General features: G+C 40.4%; 1 protein-coding gene across 1 annotated transcript; it reads left to right on the top strand.

Moving 5' to 3' along the window:
* The first annotated feature begins 57 nt into the window (after nucleotides 1–57).
* LOC131688821 (spondin-1) lies at nucleotides 58–9,243 on the top strand. Its single transcript, XM_058973360.1, has 5 exons — nucleotides 58–418; nucleotides 6,669–7,072; nucleotides 7,132–8,200; nucleotides 8,259–8,684; nucleotides 8,748–9,243. The coding sequence occupies exons 1-5, from the start codon at nucleotides 220–222 to the stop codon at nucleotides 8,999–9,001; spliced, it is 2,352 nt and encodes a 783-aa protein (XP_058829343.1). The 5' UTR covers nucleotides 58–219; the 3' UTR covers nucleotides 9,002–9,243.
* Nucleotides 9,244–14,705: the final 5,462 nt, after the last annotated feature.

The following is a 14,705-nucleotide window of genomic DNA, read 5'->3' as shown; positions in this document are numbered from 1 at the left end:
GAGATTCACTTGTTCGGCAGCATCTTTCGTTCACCGACGAGGCAGTCAGTCAGTAGTTAATCAGCCGCGGCGCTTTGTGGACGGACGTTTCTTTCTCCAGTGATAATCTTGTCCCGTAGACAATAGTAGAAAGTGGAGTTCAGTGAAATTGATAACCGCCTCTGTGGCAAGTGATAAGGGTCTGTGCGTGTCTTAAAGTGAAACGACGAAAACAGGAATATGACTTCCATCAAGTTTCCATTTGGAATTATAGTTCTACTAACAGCACTAGCTGTGGTGCATCAAAGTTCGGCTTGCAGTAAGATACCGGCGTTCAACGGTCGTCCAGTAACGAAAGAAAAGAAACCAGGCGATAATGGATACCGGCTGGCGGTTCGAAACGAACCGAGCGGTTATGAACCGGGGAAGATCTACAACTGTAAATTGAAGTTCATTGATTTTGTATTTATTTGAAAAAGATTTACCATCATAATTGCACAAGGCGTTTCACCGAGGTCAAGCATTATCTCTGACCAGCGCTGCCGTCTTGCGATGATAGAACAAGCATGTCTGCTATAACTAGTCTAATCATGCGAGATGATAGTTTAATTATTGATGAGTACGTGAAACGCTATGCAACTAGTTCATCGTTGATAATGAATGACACGAAAGCGAGCTTGGTGGTGTACGAGCGCTGAAAGCAAAAGTTTATGTTGCAGTTGTTTGTTGTTGTATCGACCGGAAACAGAAACTGTTTGGTATTTCTAAGTCAATATTCTGAGACGAATTTTAACGCAAAGTTTTGATGCGAGTTTTGAGAAGTGATAAGGTATTGAAAATGGGAGTTCGGTTGGCGCACGAGTATGTTATATTGTGTCAACTCAAAAATTTAAATTAAATTTCAGTTTTGATTTTTATTTATTTGAAAGAAATATATTTTTTAAAGTCATAAACTATGTTGGTAATCGATTGAGTTTCCATTTGCCACAATTACAGCCTCAATACGCTTCAGGAACGCAAGACAAGTCCTAATAATGTAGCCCATATCTCTTCAGGTACGTGTCAATGTTTTGAGGCTTGCTATACTTGAGTGGAGTTTTGAATAAGTCTTGGTCGTCATGACGCGCCATACTGAAAAATCCAATGGATTAAGAACGTGCTGGATTGTGGTCGCATATTTTCCAGAACGACAAATGTTGCCACAATCATTTCTGAAGTGTAGCACGTAGCTCCATCTTTTTGAAATACCACATTCGGTTTCGATTCGCATTTATCTTTACTAGATCTTTACACCCTTATTCTTGTTTACAACGAACGCGAGATTCGTTCGAAATTGGTTTGTATTCCCGTTTACGACAGCAAAATCAAATAGTAAGCCCGAATCGCTTTCGAACGAATGTAGCATTCGTCGTATACAATAATAAGGGTGTTAATCCACAAGAAGGACGACATACTTACCGAAAATGCCGACCTCCGTGATTACTTTTGGGGTTTTCGATTGATTGACACCGGTGTAGTGGATTGCACTGGTTTTGCACTAGCAGAAGTGTCAATGGAACATACCCAGTTTTCTGCACTTCTGCTAGAAAGTGCAAAAACGGTGCAGTTTCAGTGCACTCCACTACACCGGGGTGTCAATCAATCGAAAACCCCATTTGTCGCCTGCGGGAATGAACGAGTCCACCTTTTTACCTTCCGAAGCAACACTAGCGGAATGCTTTGTACAATACTTTTTTTACTCGTCGATTTACCGAAAGAGAATTTGCCTAACGGTTGGTTCTGGAATTCGACACGGGGTCGACGGTAAACATGCTTTCGTCTGTGACCAGATTTTTTCGCCTGAGGAAGTTCAAAATCTTCTTTCAGTATTCAACTCGTAGCTCCCGAATGCGGTTATAGTTCGTGCCCTCAAACTGCGCCCCGCAATCTTACTTTACAATCTTCCATGATGTAGAGTCACTGATTCTATATTCCTTCGTTGTTTTCCTCATGAAACGCACAAGATAAACCCGAATCTTCCATTTGATGGCCGCGAGAGCTCTCGGAATCCGAGCTGAACTCGGACGATCTGACGCCACCTTCACGGACAGTTGTCCTTTCTTGGTCTAAAGCCCACTTACGATCCACTGGTACACTTCTAGTGATTGAAATGTCTTTTTGCGGCATTCGCTCGCAGGACTTCTTCATGTCTAGTTATTTTCCGTCGGTTTATTTTCCATACGAAGCCGCCAAACACCGACGCCAGAGGGATGACTTCCCCCAAACTATCTGGACCGATATCGACCCATCAACTTCATGGACTGGGCTTACTTCCCTTCCGAAGGAAGGTGTTACCACAGATTTTTTTCACCTCAGAAAAATCTCAACGATCTTGGCTGGGATTGAACCCAGACCAACTGGGGTGAGTGGCGGTCGCGCCTACCACTCAACCACCGGCGCTCACGGGACAAATCCCGAAGACGCTATCACTTCCTCATGATGCAACTGTCACAGCTTTCCTAAATTCTATGTAACGTGACAGTACGAACTGGATCGTGAAAGCGGTCGATCTTATGATTTGAAGATCTCATTCACCTACCCGATTTGTGAATTAGAAAGTTTTTTTGGAACGCAGTCTTTGTTTTCTTCCCGGACATCACACTGAACCTCATTAGGCGAATAACGATGATTAAGGTCCCAACTCCTACCCAGTAAAGTTCAGCCGGAAATGAACTGGAATTCTGGCTGGTTCCAAGTCGTATTCCGGCTCCAGTGACAAAACCGACTCTAACTAGAATCGGCTGTGTCACTGGAGTCGGAATACGAACTGGAAGCAGCGAGAATTTCGGTTCATTTCCGGCTGAGCTTACCTGGGTAATAGCTTTCTTGTATCTATAAATAGTGTTCGTACATACGAAGACGGTCTTCTTTTTCCCTCCCGATATTGATGTTATTTTACAGGGAAAAATCAGCTTATAAAATAATTTCAAGCAAATGCGGCATAGCTTTCCGCCGATGAGGTACAGATTTGTGCCAAAAATAATAGAGCTCAAACCTGTCATGAATTATGTTATCGTTTGTCTGAGCTAAATCCCACACTACTTTTACAGTAAACGGCTAGTTACGGCGGATAGCCTAGAACAAAGTTTCAATAGCCCATCGATCGCCAGCACCTAGTTTAACCCGCCTTTTTGTTTACTGGGATGTAAAACAACATTCACCATAACTGTTGAGCAGAATAATAAAATTGTACGTGCTGCCGTTGCATTTTGCATATTTGTATCTGTGCATGTACATGCATCTAAGCAACATGTAAAATATACACGGTGCGCCACCTGGATGTATCCTATTTGATGTACATTGATCAACTCCGCCATTTTCCAGCCCATTTTGACAGATAAACACAATTCTGAAACGTCATTTAGTGCCGTTTTAGCTATGAGTCAATTTTCACCAAAAAACGCGCTGAAATCGTAGCGCTTTACATTGAAAACGGTCGCTAAATAGTGAAAACTGTGCGTGCTTATCGTAAAAATAATTTTAATGACAGACAAAGCTTGGTGGTGTACGAACACCCTTTTCGGCGGAGTAAATATACAAAATTGTCGAATTTAGGGGACGCAGAACCCACATATTATACACCACTGCACGGCCAGAAAGTAACTGTTTGGGCCGGAGTGTGCTCCAAACAATCATCGGTCTTTATTTTTACAGAGAGAGATCATCGACGGTGCACGTCACCGTTGGATTTTGGAGCACTCTGTCTGTTCACAAATACAGAATAAAGGTCTGAAATACTTCTATTTTCAACAAGACCTTGCCACATCGCAGCCGCTACAATCAAATCCTTGCAGAGCAAATTCCCAGGACGCGTTGTCTCAGAAAATGGTGATTTGGAATGGACTCCTTGTTCTCCGGATTTAACGGTACTAGACTTTTTTTCTGTGGGGTTACTTGGAAAGTAAAGTTTATTCTAGTAAACCTAAGAACCTTGGCGAACTCAAAGAAAATATACGAGCTAAAAATGGTGCAATTAAGCCCGAAATGCTGTCCAATGTTATGCAAAATGCCCGCAAAAGAGCTGCTTTTTTCCACCTTCTGAATTGTTTGTGTAACAAACTATATACACAGAGAACAGACATCCATGATCGAACAAAAATATTTATAAAACGTGTGTAAACATTTGAATTATACGATAAACACTAGTGCCGCCAAACCAACTTATCCCAACTATCCGTCAAATCCATTCCGGAACCGGTTCGAAGTCCTGAATGGATTCAGTATGGAATCTTGCTCAAAGAAAACAACCGATTCCGACTCTATCGGCTCATGCATTTGTGCTGGATTTCATACTGGAAGTCCGAACCGGTTCCGGACTAGTTTAACTACCCTCTAAGAACGGTTGGTTTCAAAATCGCCCAATGAAGGACGTTCGTTGGACCAATTTGGACGACGTCCAAATAACCGTTCAACAAACGTCCATCGTTGGACCCGTGTTGAACATTTTTTTGGTCGTCTCAGTGGGTAGGTAGAGGAATAACCGCTGTCAATTCAGTCGAACTCAGCTACAAAAAAAACATGACAGTAGCGCACCTGGTTTGGATATTCCAACTACCTTCGAAACCGTTAGAGATTTTTACACAAGTTGAATGCTGAAGATGGACGTCTGTGCTATGTATTTGACACGGCGTTAGCACAACTGAACCGTGGATCTTTTATGTTTTTGCAATTGGTAAAGATAAAAATACTAAGAATGTGTGTATGCCAGATCTTGTTGACACAGTTTACTGCAGCGTGTTGAGATAATTTTCCTTGGCGGTGAAGCATTAGTTGCCTTATCCGTCGCAGTTTGGTAGCTTGGGGGGCCATTCAGACTGCCTTCTCTCGCGTTATCGTTCACGTCAATGTCATCATCGGTAGGCGAGACAGGAGTTAGTTGGCGGTGTTTTCAGTTTTCATCTTTTACTGCTTTGATTTAGGTGGATCTTGCAACATAGAACACGTTACATGAAAGGGCAGACTCTTGGCAACATCTCTGAATTTTAGGAAAATGATTGATACGTTGTTTTCATTTCTAGAGACAAAAATATATGACGCGGAAAAGCCGCCAACTAACTCCAGCCCCGGGGTAAGTTGGCGGTATGTATGGGGTAAGTTGGCGGAACGCCTGAAAATAAGCAATCAAATAGAAATTCAATTACATCAGAGGTCCTTATGAAATGTGGCGATTTCAATAGAACTACATATTATTCGACACTTTTTATTATATTTCAGTCTCAAATGATTAATTATTAATACCCCGTCATTTTGACTTCGACGCGTACTCCATATTCAAAAGCAAGCAAAAGAACTTATTCAGGCGATAGTCCGAAATAACTGTCCACTGCATTGAGGAGAGACACAAGAAAAGTTTCTCTTACTTTGGAGTGAATTCCAGAAATGAAATTTGATGACTATTTTTGCACTGTAAATACTACCGCCAACTCGCCCCGTGTGCGTCACCGCCAACAGCATATTTCATGAAAAGGGATTTAAAAAATTACTTTTGTGTATAGATAGGTGTAATATTTATACATATACTGAAAGCTCTTTTCACGCACCATCGAAAAATATAATCATTCGAGGAATAGATTGAAAAACACCTTAAATAACACAAAATGTTTAAAATTAAGAAAATTTAAAAAGTATGCTCAAAAACACAAGATCGCTCACAGCTTCTACTAAACAAAATATTTGACAACAAAAACACATTGGATGATGCGTTTCAAATTAGTTGAGGTTCACAACGAGAGGCAGCGCTTTATGTCTATTAGAAACGGTGAAAAGGGGATTCCGCCAAATTACCCCAACCGCCAACTACCCCACTGCTTTCTTGCTATTCACGGCAGGAGGTTCTTATTTGTTTCTTGTTCTTACGGGTTGCTGTTGTAAATCCGTCTTCATCGATATTTGCTTCTGTATTAGTATTACTAGTTGCTGGTTTGTCATGGTCGTATTGGTTAATTGGGTCGTTGTTTTTGGTTTATCTATAAGTGTCGGTGGTTGCTTGTTAGTTTGCTGTTGTAGATGAGGTTTGACTAGTTGCTTCGGCGCATGTTTTTCCGTAGTGGTCAGGTCATTTTCCTTGTACACAGGGATTGTTATTAAATTTAGCTCCATTTTAACTTTGACTAGTTGCTCCAGTTTCTGAACAGTTGGTCTAACATGAGCTTTATAAAAGTCGATCGCAATCGTGTTATCCCGTTTTGTTTCCTTTGGCAGACTCATTTAACTGCAAGGGTATAACTCATCCCAAGTAACAATTTAGGACTACAATCTTGTGCAACTAGTTTCACGATCTTTTGGATTATTGTTCCAGAGCCCATTAACCTTGCATACCGTCACAAAAAAAATGCTTCCTGTCTCTGGAACACATATAGTGGTTTTATGTTCAAGAGTGCCTCTAAGGCAGAAGTAGGACTTGGTCGTTATTAGAACCACCCTCTGAAGATGGTTTAACTTTGACTGGATTATCGTGACTTCAACCTTTTGCCACCATAAAAGTCACCTGTATTCCAGTATTGGTCTAGCAATTGTTGTAAAGATCCACTGTCTCACTGTTCCTAATGTCCAATCATAAACCATTAAGAAAAATTCATTCAAAAACGTTTTTTCATATCTTTTCTAAACACCCCTACTTACGAACGATTTGTTTTGATCCATATTCACAGTATTTCTGGTCGGTTCCCGCACCCACGTGAAACTCCAGCAGTTCACCCACTTCATGTTAACGGCACAGGCTAGCAGTGGTACGGCCAAAAATGCCCGCACTTTCATTGCCGGTCCGAAACGAGTCGGCCGCTTTCAACTGTTTAGCGATTCACTGACCAAGTTTTACGACCATTGCGTGAATACCGTAACCCAGGCGGATGATTTCCCGAAAACCGAAATCCAAGTGATGTGGGTTGCTCCAGCTAGCGGTTCCGGATGCGTGAGCCTTTCGGCAATGGTATTCGAAGGTGAGGATTCCTGGTACTCGGATGATGGTGCATTGACGAAGGTCTTGTGTGAAATGAAACCAGATCCTTCGGTGGTGAAGGGTGAATGCTGCGCTTGTGATGAAGCTAAGTATAGCGTATGTATTTTCTCACTACCTCCCATGATTCGATTTAATTCAGGTGGTACTCTTTACAGTTCGTATTTGAAGGCATCTGGTCCAACGAAACCCACCCCAAAGACTTTCCATTTGCGGTTTGGCTTACTCACTTCTCCGACATCATTGGGGCCTCCCACGACACAAACTTTTCATTTTGGGGAGTAAATCACATTGCCACCGACGGATTCCGTTCACTCGCTGAATGGGGTTCGATACGTCAACTTGAGCAGGAACTACGTGCCAAAGGTCCACGATTAAGAACGCTGATTAAAGCAGCTGGTCTTTGGTACCCCCGTGTTAACTCCAACACCACATCGAACTTCCGGGTGGATCGAAAGCATCACAAAGTATCACTGGCTTCCATGTTTGGTCCGTCTCCTGACTGGGTTGTAGGTGTTAGTGGACTGGATCTGTGCAGTGAGGACTGCACCTGGGTTGAATCCGTGGATGTCGATCTGCACCCTTGGGATGCTGGAACTGATAACGGCATAAGTTACATGTCGGCAAACTCCGAGACGCAACCAAGAGAAAGAATGCATCGCATCACAACGTTGTATCCCGAGGACCCTAGAGCCCCCTTCTACAATCCTAAATCTAAAGAGATGACTCCATTGGCAAAGGTCTACTTCCGGCGGGAAAAAGTCATTCATGGGAACTGTGACGATGAGTTTCTCCAAGCTCAGGTGTTGGAGTTGGCGGAGAACACCGAAGAAGTTACCAGACCGGAGTGTGAAACAACCAGTTACAGTGAATGGACGCCGTGCTCTGTTAGTTGTGGCAAAGGGATTCGCATGAGAACACGCGAGTACTTGCTACCGGAAAAAGCAGCACGGTTCCAGTGTAATAGGCAGTTGATATCCAAGGAAATGTGCGTAGCAGATATCGCTGAATGCACTGATGAGGGACAGGATCAAGATGACAGTTCAGAGGATATCCGTAAGACCGTTGCAAATGTGAATGACGAAGGAGAAGGCATTGGAGTTTGCAAAACTACCAAGTGGAGTGAATGGTCCGAGTGTTCCGCTAACTGTGGAATCGGGATTAGCATGCGTACAAGAACCTTCATTGACCATATGGGTCGGAAGAAGTGTCCTCATATAACTGTCGGTAAGTTAATATATGTTCTTCCAATATGAGTTTCGTTACATCTAATCACTTTTTATAGTTGAGAAAGAAAAATGCATGAAGCCGGAGTGTTCCCTCTATGATCTGGAAGTTCCCGACTCAATGTGCCCCGTAACCTCATGGAGCGATTGGAGTCCTTGCAGTGCCACTTGCGGTAAAGGTGTTAAAATTCGAACTCGCCTTCTGCTGGTTGGGCCAGAACTGCAACAGAAATGTTCACAGCGAGTGGAATTAAACCAGCAGCGCGCCTGTACTGAGAAGGCAGACTGTTTGTTCGACGTGTTTACGGCCCGGGAAATTTGCTCGCAAACTCCGGAAACCGGTCCCTGCAGAGGAAAGTACCAGCGTTACGCATATGACGGCGCTAAGGGAACATGTGCGCCGTTTATCTACGGAGGCTGTCGGGGTAATCGGAACAACTTTCTGACAAACGAAGATTGTATGCAAACTTGTCAGTTGGCTAGAGGTAACAGATTTAGTACTGTTTAGTTGTATTTATTTTAATTAAGTCAATTTTGTTTTGTTTTAGAGCAATCTACCAACCATGATGTACATCGTCATCCAACTGCTGGACCATCCAGGCGGCTGCAAGAGCAGGATGACGATTTGCCAGTGGATTGTGTCTTATCCGATTGGACTGAGTGGAGTTCGTGTAGTGTAACCTGTGGAACGGGGAGGTCCGAGAGGTACCGAAATGTAATAGTGCAGGCTCAAAATGGAGGACAACCTTGTCCTAGCAGAGTGGTCAAGCGGCGAAAGTGTACCGGACCTCCATGCATCTGAGTAATATGAATACCGCGAACAGAGAAGAGAAGGGCCACTCGAAATAAAAACTTCTCACAATTCTTTTTAAAATCACTAGCGGCACGTGGTGTCGAAGCCCTGCAAAATACACTGTTAATCAATACATTAGTTCAAAATTATACGACGTTACTGGTATAAAATATCTAGCAAATTCATCCCCGATAATCCGACAAGTGGTTAGAATATGTTCTTCCAAATAAAAATTGTCATGCAATAATTAACCCATCTTTCAAACATTGAGTGCATTTTTGGGTTGCAAGCGGATATTTAACTTTAAATATTAACCTATCCTTTTCCATCGAAAAACGAAAGATTTAATGATGAAGTATGTAAGCATACAATTACGTTTAAATATCGAAACTTTTGACTGCACAGTTGACTGCACAGTGATAGCGCACTGACCAAGAAAGATTTTCAATCGATATCTTCCCAATGGTTATTGTGCATCCTTTCTTTTGAGAACTACCACGCAAGGATATTAAATTCAAACACAAACAGCATTTTGTTAGCCAGCCATTTTCCTTTTTCAGGATTCGATATGTTTTTTGGTCCTTATGAAAGTGGAGAAAATTAGTTTATAATTCTTTTCAATCTTTAATATTAAAGGCTGCTTTGTATAAATTCTCATGAGTACCTTTTCAAGGATTTAACGTCGCATTTAAATTTTTACGAAATGTCACCAAGGTCTGTAAACCATGATGGGCTCGAAAACTTTAGCGGATTGATACGTATGAAAAATGCAAACGACAATCGTTCTGACTACTCACCAGTGTTGCCACAAATAAATCTGTACTGGAAGTTGAAAATTCTTCGTATTCTGTACCAACACAATGACAAACAGAATCATTTTATATAATTCTTTTTCATTCGAGATAGTGATATATTGAGTTGGTGCTGATGCTGATATTTGGCTACGAAAAACCAAAAATTCCGACTCGGAATCAGTTGTTTCATTTGCGATAAACTTTCGCCAGAAATCAGTTCAAATTCCGGAGTATTTGACTGGGTAATGTCAAAATCAGCTCCCGTTCAAATTCTCGTTGTCATTTTGTTTTCAGCCTAAGCTGAGCTGCGGCCAGGGCCAAATTGGAAGCTGTGTTTCATTAGGCAATCTAGGAGAGGTTTGTTTGACAACCTAGTGGTGGGTTTTGTTAATAAGTTTGTTTTGCTTTACTCCTGCGAACAGAAAAACCCGTCCGACAAACATCTTTCATTAGTACCGATTCGTTTGATGTTAGATCGAATCAACGGTTTTGTCGGACGTTGTGCCTAGCAGTGCGGAGTAACGTCAGAAGAAACAATCAAGAAATAATCAGCTAATCCAACACGTCTAATGGATTGCCTAATTGTTATATAAATCTGTGACATTAAAGAAAAATTTGTGAATGTGGCAACCCTGGCTGTGGCTTGTACTGACATTTGCATGCGAGATGTGACAAACCTGGATTCAGCAAATCAAATGAAGCCTATGGGTGCTTACAGAGTGGCAGTTAGAAGCTAAGCTGGGGCTAGAGCTGACATTAGAATGCGAGAAACCTGCTTGCTGCTAACCAAAGGGATGATGTCAGAGTGAAAGCCGAGCGGATCTGCACCGGCTACCTGCTTTTACTCTGACAGGTTCCATTTGATATGCTGTAAGAAGGTTTCTCACATCTCGCATCCTACTGTCAGTACCAGCCCCTACACAGTTTCTCACCGCCACTATGTAAGCGGCCTATCAAAGTAAACGCAATCAATCCGCGCAAATCCGCTCGGCTTTCATAGACTTTTCTACAGTTCATGTACGTACACATTACATGACACAAATACTACATCACTAGCTGGTGGAAAATAATAAACAAAACGGAAAAAATAAATGGGATTGTTTTCAACCAAGAAACTGCATTAGTGTTCGTGAGATCGGCCGACAAGAACTCAATTAGGTTTGTTTCAATACACGCTTCTTGCTCCTAGTTGCTCCGTAGCAAACAGGAACAAAAAAAACTTGCTAATTTTTGATTCGGTTTGCTACTAGAAGTAGAAAAGGAGAAGAAGTACTTCCAGTTTCTTCTGGTACGGCAACAAACCTATTTTGACATCAATCCTTTGATTTGCTGTAAACAAGTTTCTCGAATTCCGCATCCTAATGTCAGTGTTAGCTCCAGCTCGCCATCACGCTGTCAGCGGTCTATCTCAACATTTACAACCTGTTTATTGGTATGCATCGCGGTGTTAAATTATTTTACATGTCACGTTAAAAAAAATATGTACCAAACTGCACTTTTTTACAAAAATATGGTATATCCGTATCGTACAGAATCTGTAATACTCGAAAAATCTGTACCTTTCTAGATAAATCTGTACTTGTGGCATCGCTGCTACACACTTTTCAGATCTGCGTACCGAGAAGCAAATACTAATCAGTTACTCAGCAGCCAATTTAAAAAAAATTCTAAAATAAATTTAAAAATTAGTAGACTGTTAGAGAAAACAACTCAAATGCTGTTAAGACCAACGATGGCGAGATTGTATACGTATACGTCATTAACCCAAGTAACAATTGAAGTTTCATAGCACGCTACAAGTGCAATCTAAGTTTTACCAGGGGCTATAAAACTATCATAAATCCACAATTGTTACTAGAGTAAGCCATATACTGTTTAAATTTTTTTCCGACGCAGCTGACGTTTTATCGAATTTTTTTTTATTTTTTTGTTCGCAGAATTACAAATATTTGTTTTACAAATTAGAATTATCGCGACAAAATCTTCCATTGGATGCCCTAATATGTGCTAAGTGCTCTTGTGACCTTAAGTACTCACATTAGCTTTCACTGCATTGGATTGGAGTTCAGAAAAAAAAAGTTTATTTCGTCAGCTTAATTATCACAAGTAATATTTATGACACCACCCATGCGGAAGATCACGTTCCACTACTTAGAAAGGGGGCTCTGCAATCATGTGCTGCTTAGTAAAGGTTCCTTACGAGTTACTCTTCAATATGCAAAATTGATAAAAGGCATTTGCGTCGGACCAGGTAATCAGAGAACATTTTGTTGAAACTGTATTATTTTCCGGACGCCCCCCAAAAATAACAGATAATGTCGTTTTAGAAAACGAGCGTTCACTAATTACATACAGCAATAAGCATAATATCAATCAGAAAAGTACAATCTATGATACGAAATACAATAATACATTTTCTGTTATTTTTTGTACGCTTTAGCGAAGCTAGACCTTACCGCTTGCAACGATTTATACGAGCCAGTTTCAAAAGTTATACTAGTTGAAACGTCATATGGATGCACTCTGAAATCAAACCAAGGAAAACCAGCAACAAATCCGATTCGCTTTTGTGAGAACTTTCGTGATTTTTTTTTGTTCGAGGTGGTACTTCTCTTCTCTGCCGCGAACGAATCGTTCCTACATTGTAGATTAAATAAATAAAGGTGTAGCGTAACGAGATTTTTAGATGATCCGGTGACAGTAGAGTTGGTTGCAAGATGGTGGAAAAAATAAATTAAATTATTTTTGATTATTTTTCCTAATTTGTTCAACGATCCTTCGATTTTGATTTGTACACCGAATAAATGAATGAAAATAGATTGATTGAAATACTGATTTTCCAATGGCCAATATGAAGCTGGTTTTATTGTAGTGCACATTACTATGGACCAAATATTCACGATTCGGTAAGCCTGCACCAAAACACCACCAATCATATGGTCGGTGTTAGGTCAGACCGGACTAAGTGACAGTGCATTGATTTCGAGAAAAACGCGTTTAAAGTTTGAATCGCAGCATCCTTTACATTGTAATTGGAAAATAATTTTTACCATAATTCTTGTTTATTGTTTCATATTTCAAATGTGGTAAAAGTGAAATGTAGATGAATAAATTCATTATCCAGTGCTATCATTAACTCATTTTTTGATGTTTTGCGACTTGGTCCGGTCTGACTTAACACCGACCATATATTCACTATATAACAGCTTTTCGATGTTTATAAGCTTTATACAAGCATAGCAAATATTTATTAGTTTTATACAAACGCTTGCAAATGTCTGTAAGCTTTAAACAAGCTCTGCAAATACTTATAGGTACTACGAATTTTAAGCATTGAAACAGGTCGCATCCAGTTTTTCACGTGCCATAATGGCGGTCTAAATTGTAGTTGTAATACGTTTAATTGCCCTCTTTTGACAGTAATCGTTTACGCCAGCTTAACAGCGACGCCCAGTTGAGGATGTCAGGCGTGTATTGAATTGACCATTGTATGAAATGCCTTAGGACCGATCTCTTGAACCTCACTTAGCGTTTAAGCCAGGTTTAAACGTATTGGTGGTGAACCTGGTTTAAAAGTTAAGCGAGGGTGAAGAAATCGGCCCTAAACCTCACAAATTCGACAAGTGCTGGTCCTTTTGTTTACAGTTTGGACAAATTTGGATTCCATTGAAATAAGCTTAGTACTAACAATTGATTCCCAAGAAATTTTACCGCAAAACTACTTACCGATTCAGAGAATACTAGAAGTAAGTGATAAACAAAATAAAAATTTCGTTCTCATTTACGCTGATTTTAATTTTTTTTATTATTTTTGTGCACAGTAGCTGCTGTAACAGTAGCGTTGCGTGTAACCAATGTACTGCTGGTCACAAAAATATTTTTTTCATTTAAATTTGCGCCTTATTCCATGGTATTTTTCAAAACCCGATTTTTCAACTTTCACTCTTCCAAATAATTATACTTTTTCAAAAATGTTGAAATCCATTTTTATACCGTTTCAAGACCATTTTTTAACTTTTAGAAGCATTTGATTTTTTTCAAATCGGTTGATAATTCTCAGCTATGGTAATTTTTGTGAAAAGTCAAAGTTATTTTTTCACTTATTTTTTTGCTCAAGCAAATTTATGTATCATTGATTCAGTAAATTCCGTATTTTCACCTGAACAGCTGTTTTCGCAATCAAAAAACGAAGAAAATTATATATTATTCATTTCTTTTGTTTGCATGTTTACCTGCGAAAATTGCGATCAAACGCATGGGGTTTGTTTGTACCCCAGGTTAGAACGTTGCAGTAACCGTTAAATACGCAATGTTATTTTAAAACAGCATTGCGGAAATCATCGCAAAATGATCACAGTAATGTATTGAAGCTATGAGACAATTTTCATAAAATTTGAAAAAATGATTTGCGCCTTTAAGGGCTAAGGTAAAAAAGTCAGTGAAACGTTACGGGGGCGAAGAAATCTTCCCTAAGAGCCAGTTTTTCAAAATCGTGTCGGTGCTCGTATTATTATTCTCAGAATTTGATGAAACTTTGAGCGTTTGTTTATGGGTTGGACTTTGGACAAATATCAGCATCTTACAAGTGCGACACAACGGGCCTTACAAAGATGTTCAGAGAAATAGGTCGGAATTTAAAAATCTTTCTAACTCTGGTCTAGCTTGATGTATTCTCTATAAGGTATTTTTAGTATCTCAATTATCAATTAGAATATAATGTCTTTGCAAAATGTGTTCATTTTACCGCCAGTTCCCCCGCATTATTTTTCATATTCTAATGGGCTTTTCGATTGATAGTGCACTGGGGTAGTGGAGTGCACTGGTTTTGCACTTTCTAGCAGAAGTGCAGAAAACTGGGTATGTTCCATTGCCACTTCTGCTAGAAAGTGCAAAACCAGTGCAATCCACTACACCGGTGT

Source organism: Topomyia yanbarensis, chromosome 3, assembly GCF_030247195.1.
Source record: "Topomyia yanbarensis strain Yona2022 chromosome 3, ASM3024719v1, whole genome shotgun sequence".
In the NCBI taxonomy this organism is placed as follows: domain Eukaryota; kingdom Metazoa; phylum Arthropoda; class Insecta; order Diptera; family Culicidae; genus Topomyia; species Topomyia yanbarensis.
Note: the sequence above shows the minus strand (reverse complement) of the source record. Positions and strands in the feature narration are given on the sequence as shown.

Excerpts from the sequence above, each read along its gene's own strand:
- LOC131688821 (XM_058973360.1), top strand. The coding sequence starts at position 220 with ATGACTTCCATCAAGTTTCCATTTGGAATTATAGTTCTACTAACAGCA. Across the intron at positions 419-6,668 it reads ACCGGGGAAGATCTACAACT|TATTTCTGGTCGGTTCCCGC; the intron begins GTAAATTGAAGT and ends CCATATTCACAG. Across the intron at positions 7,073-7,131 it reads GTGATGAAGCTAAGTATAGC|TTCGTATTTGAAGGCATCTG; the intron begins GTATGTATTTTC and ends TACTCTTTACAG.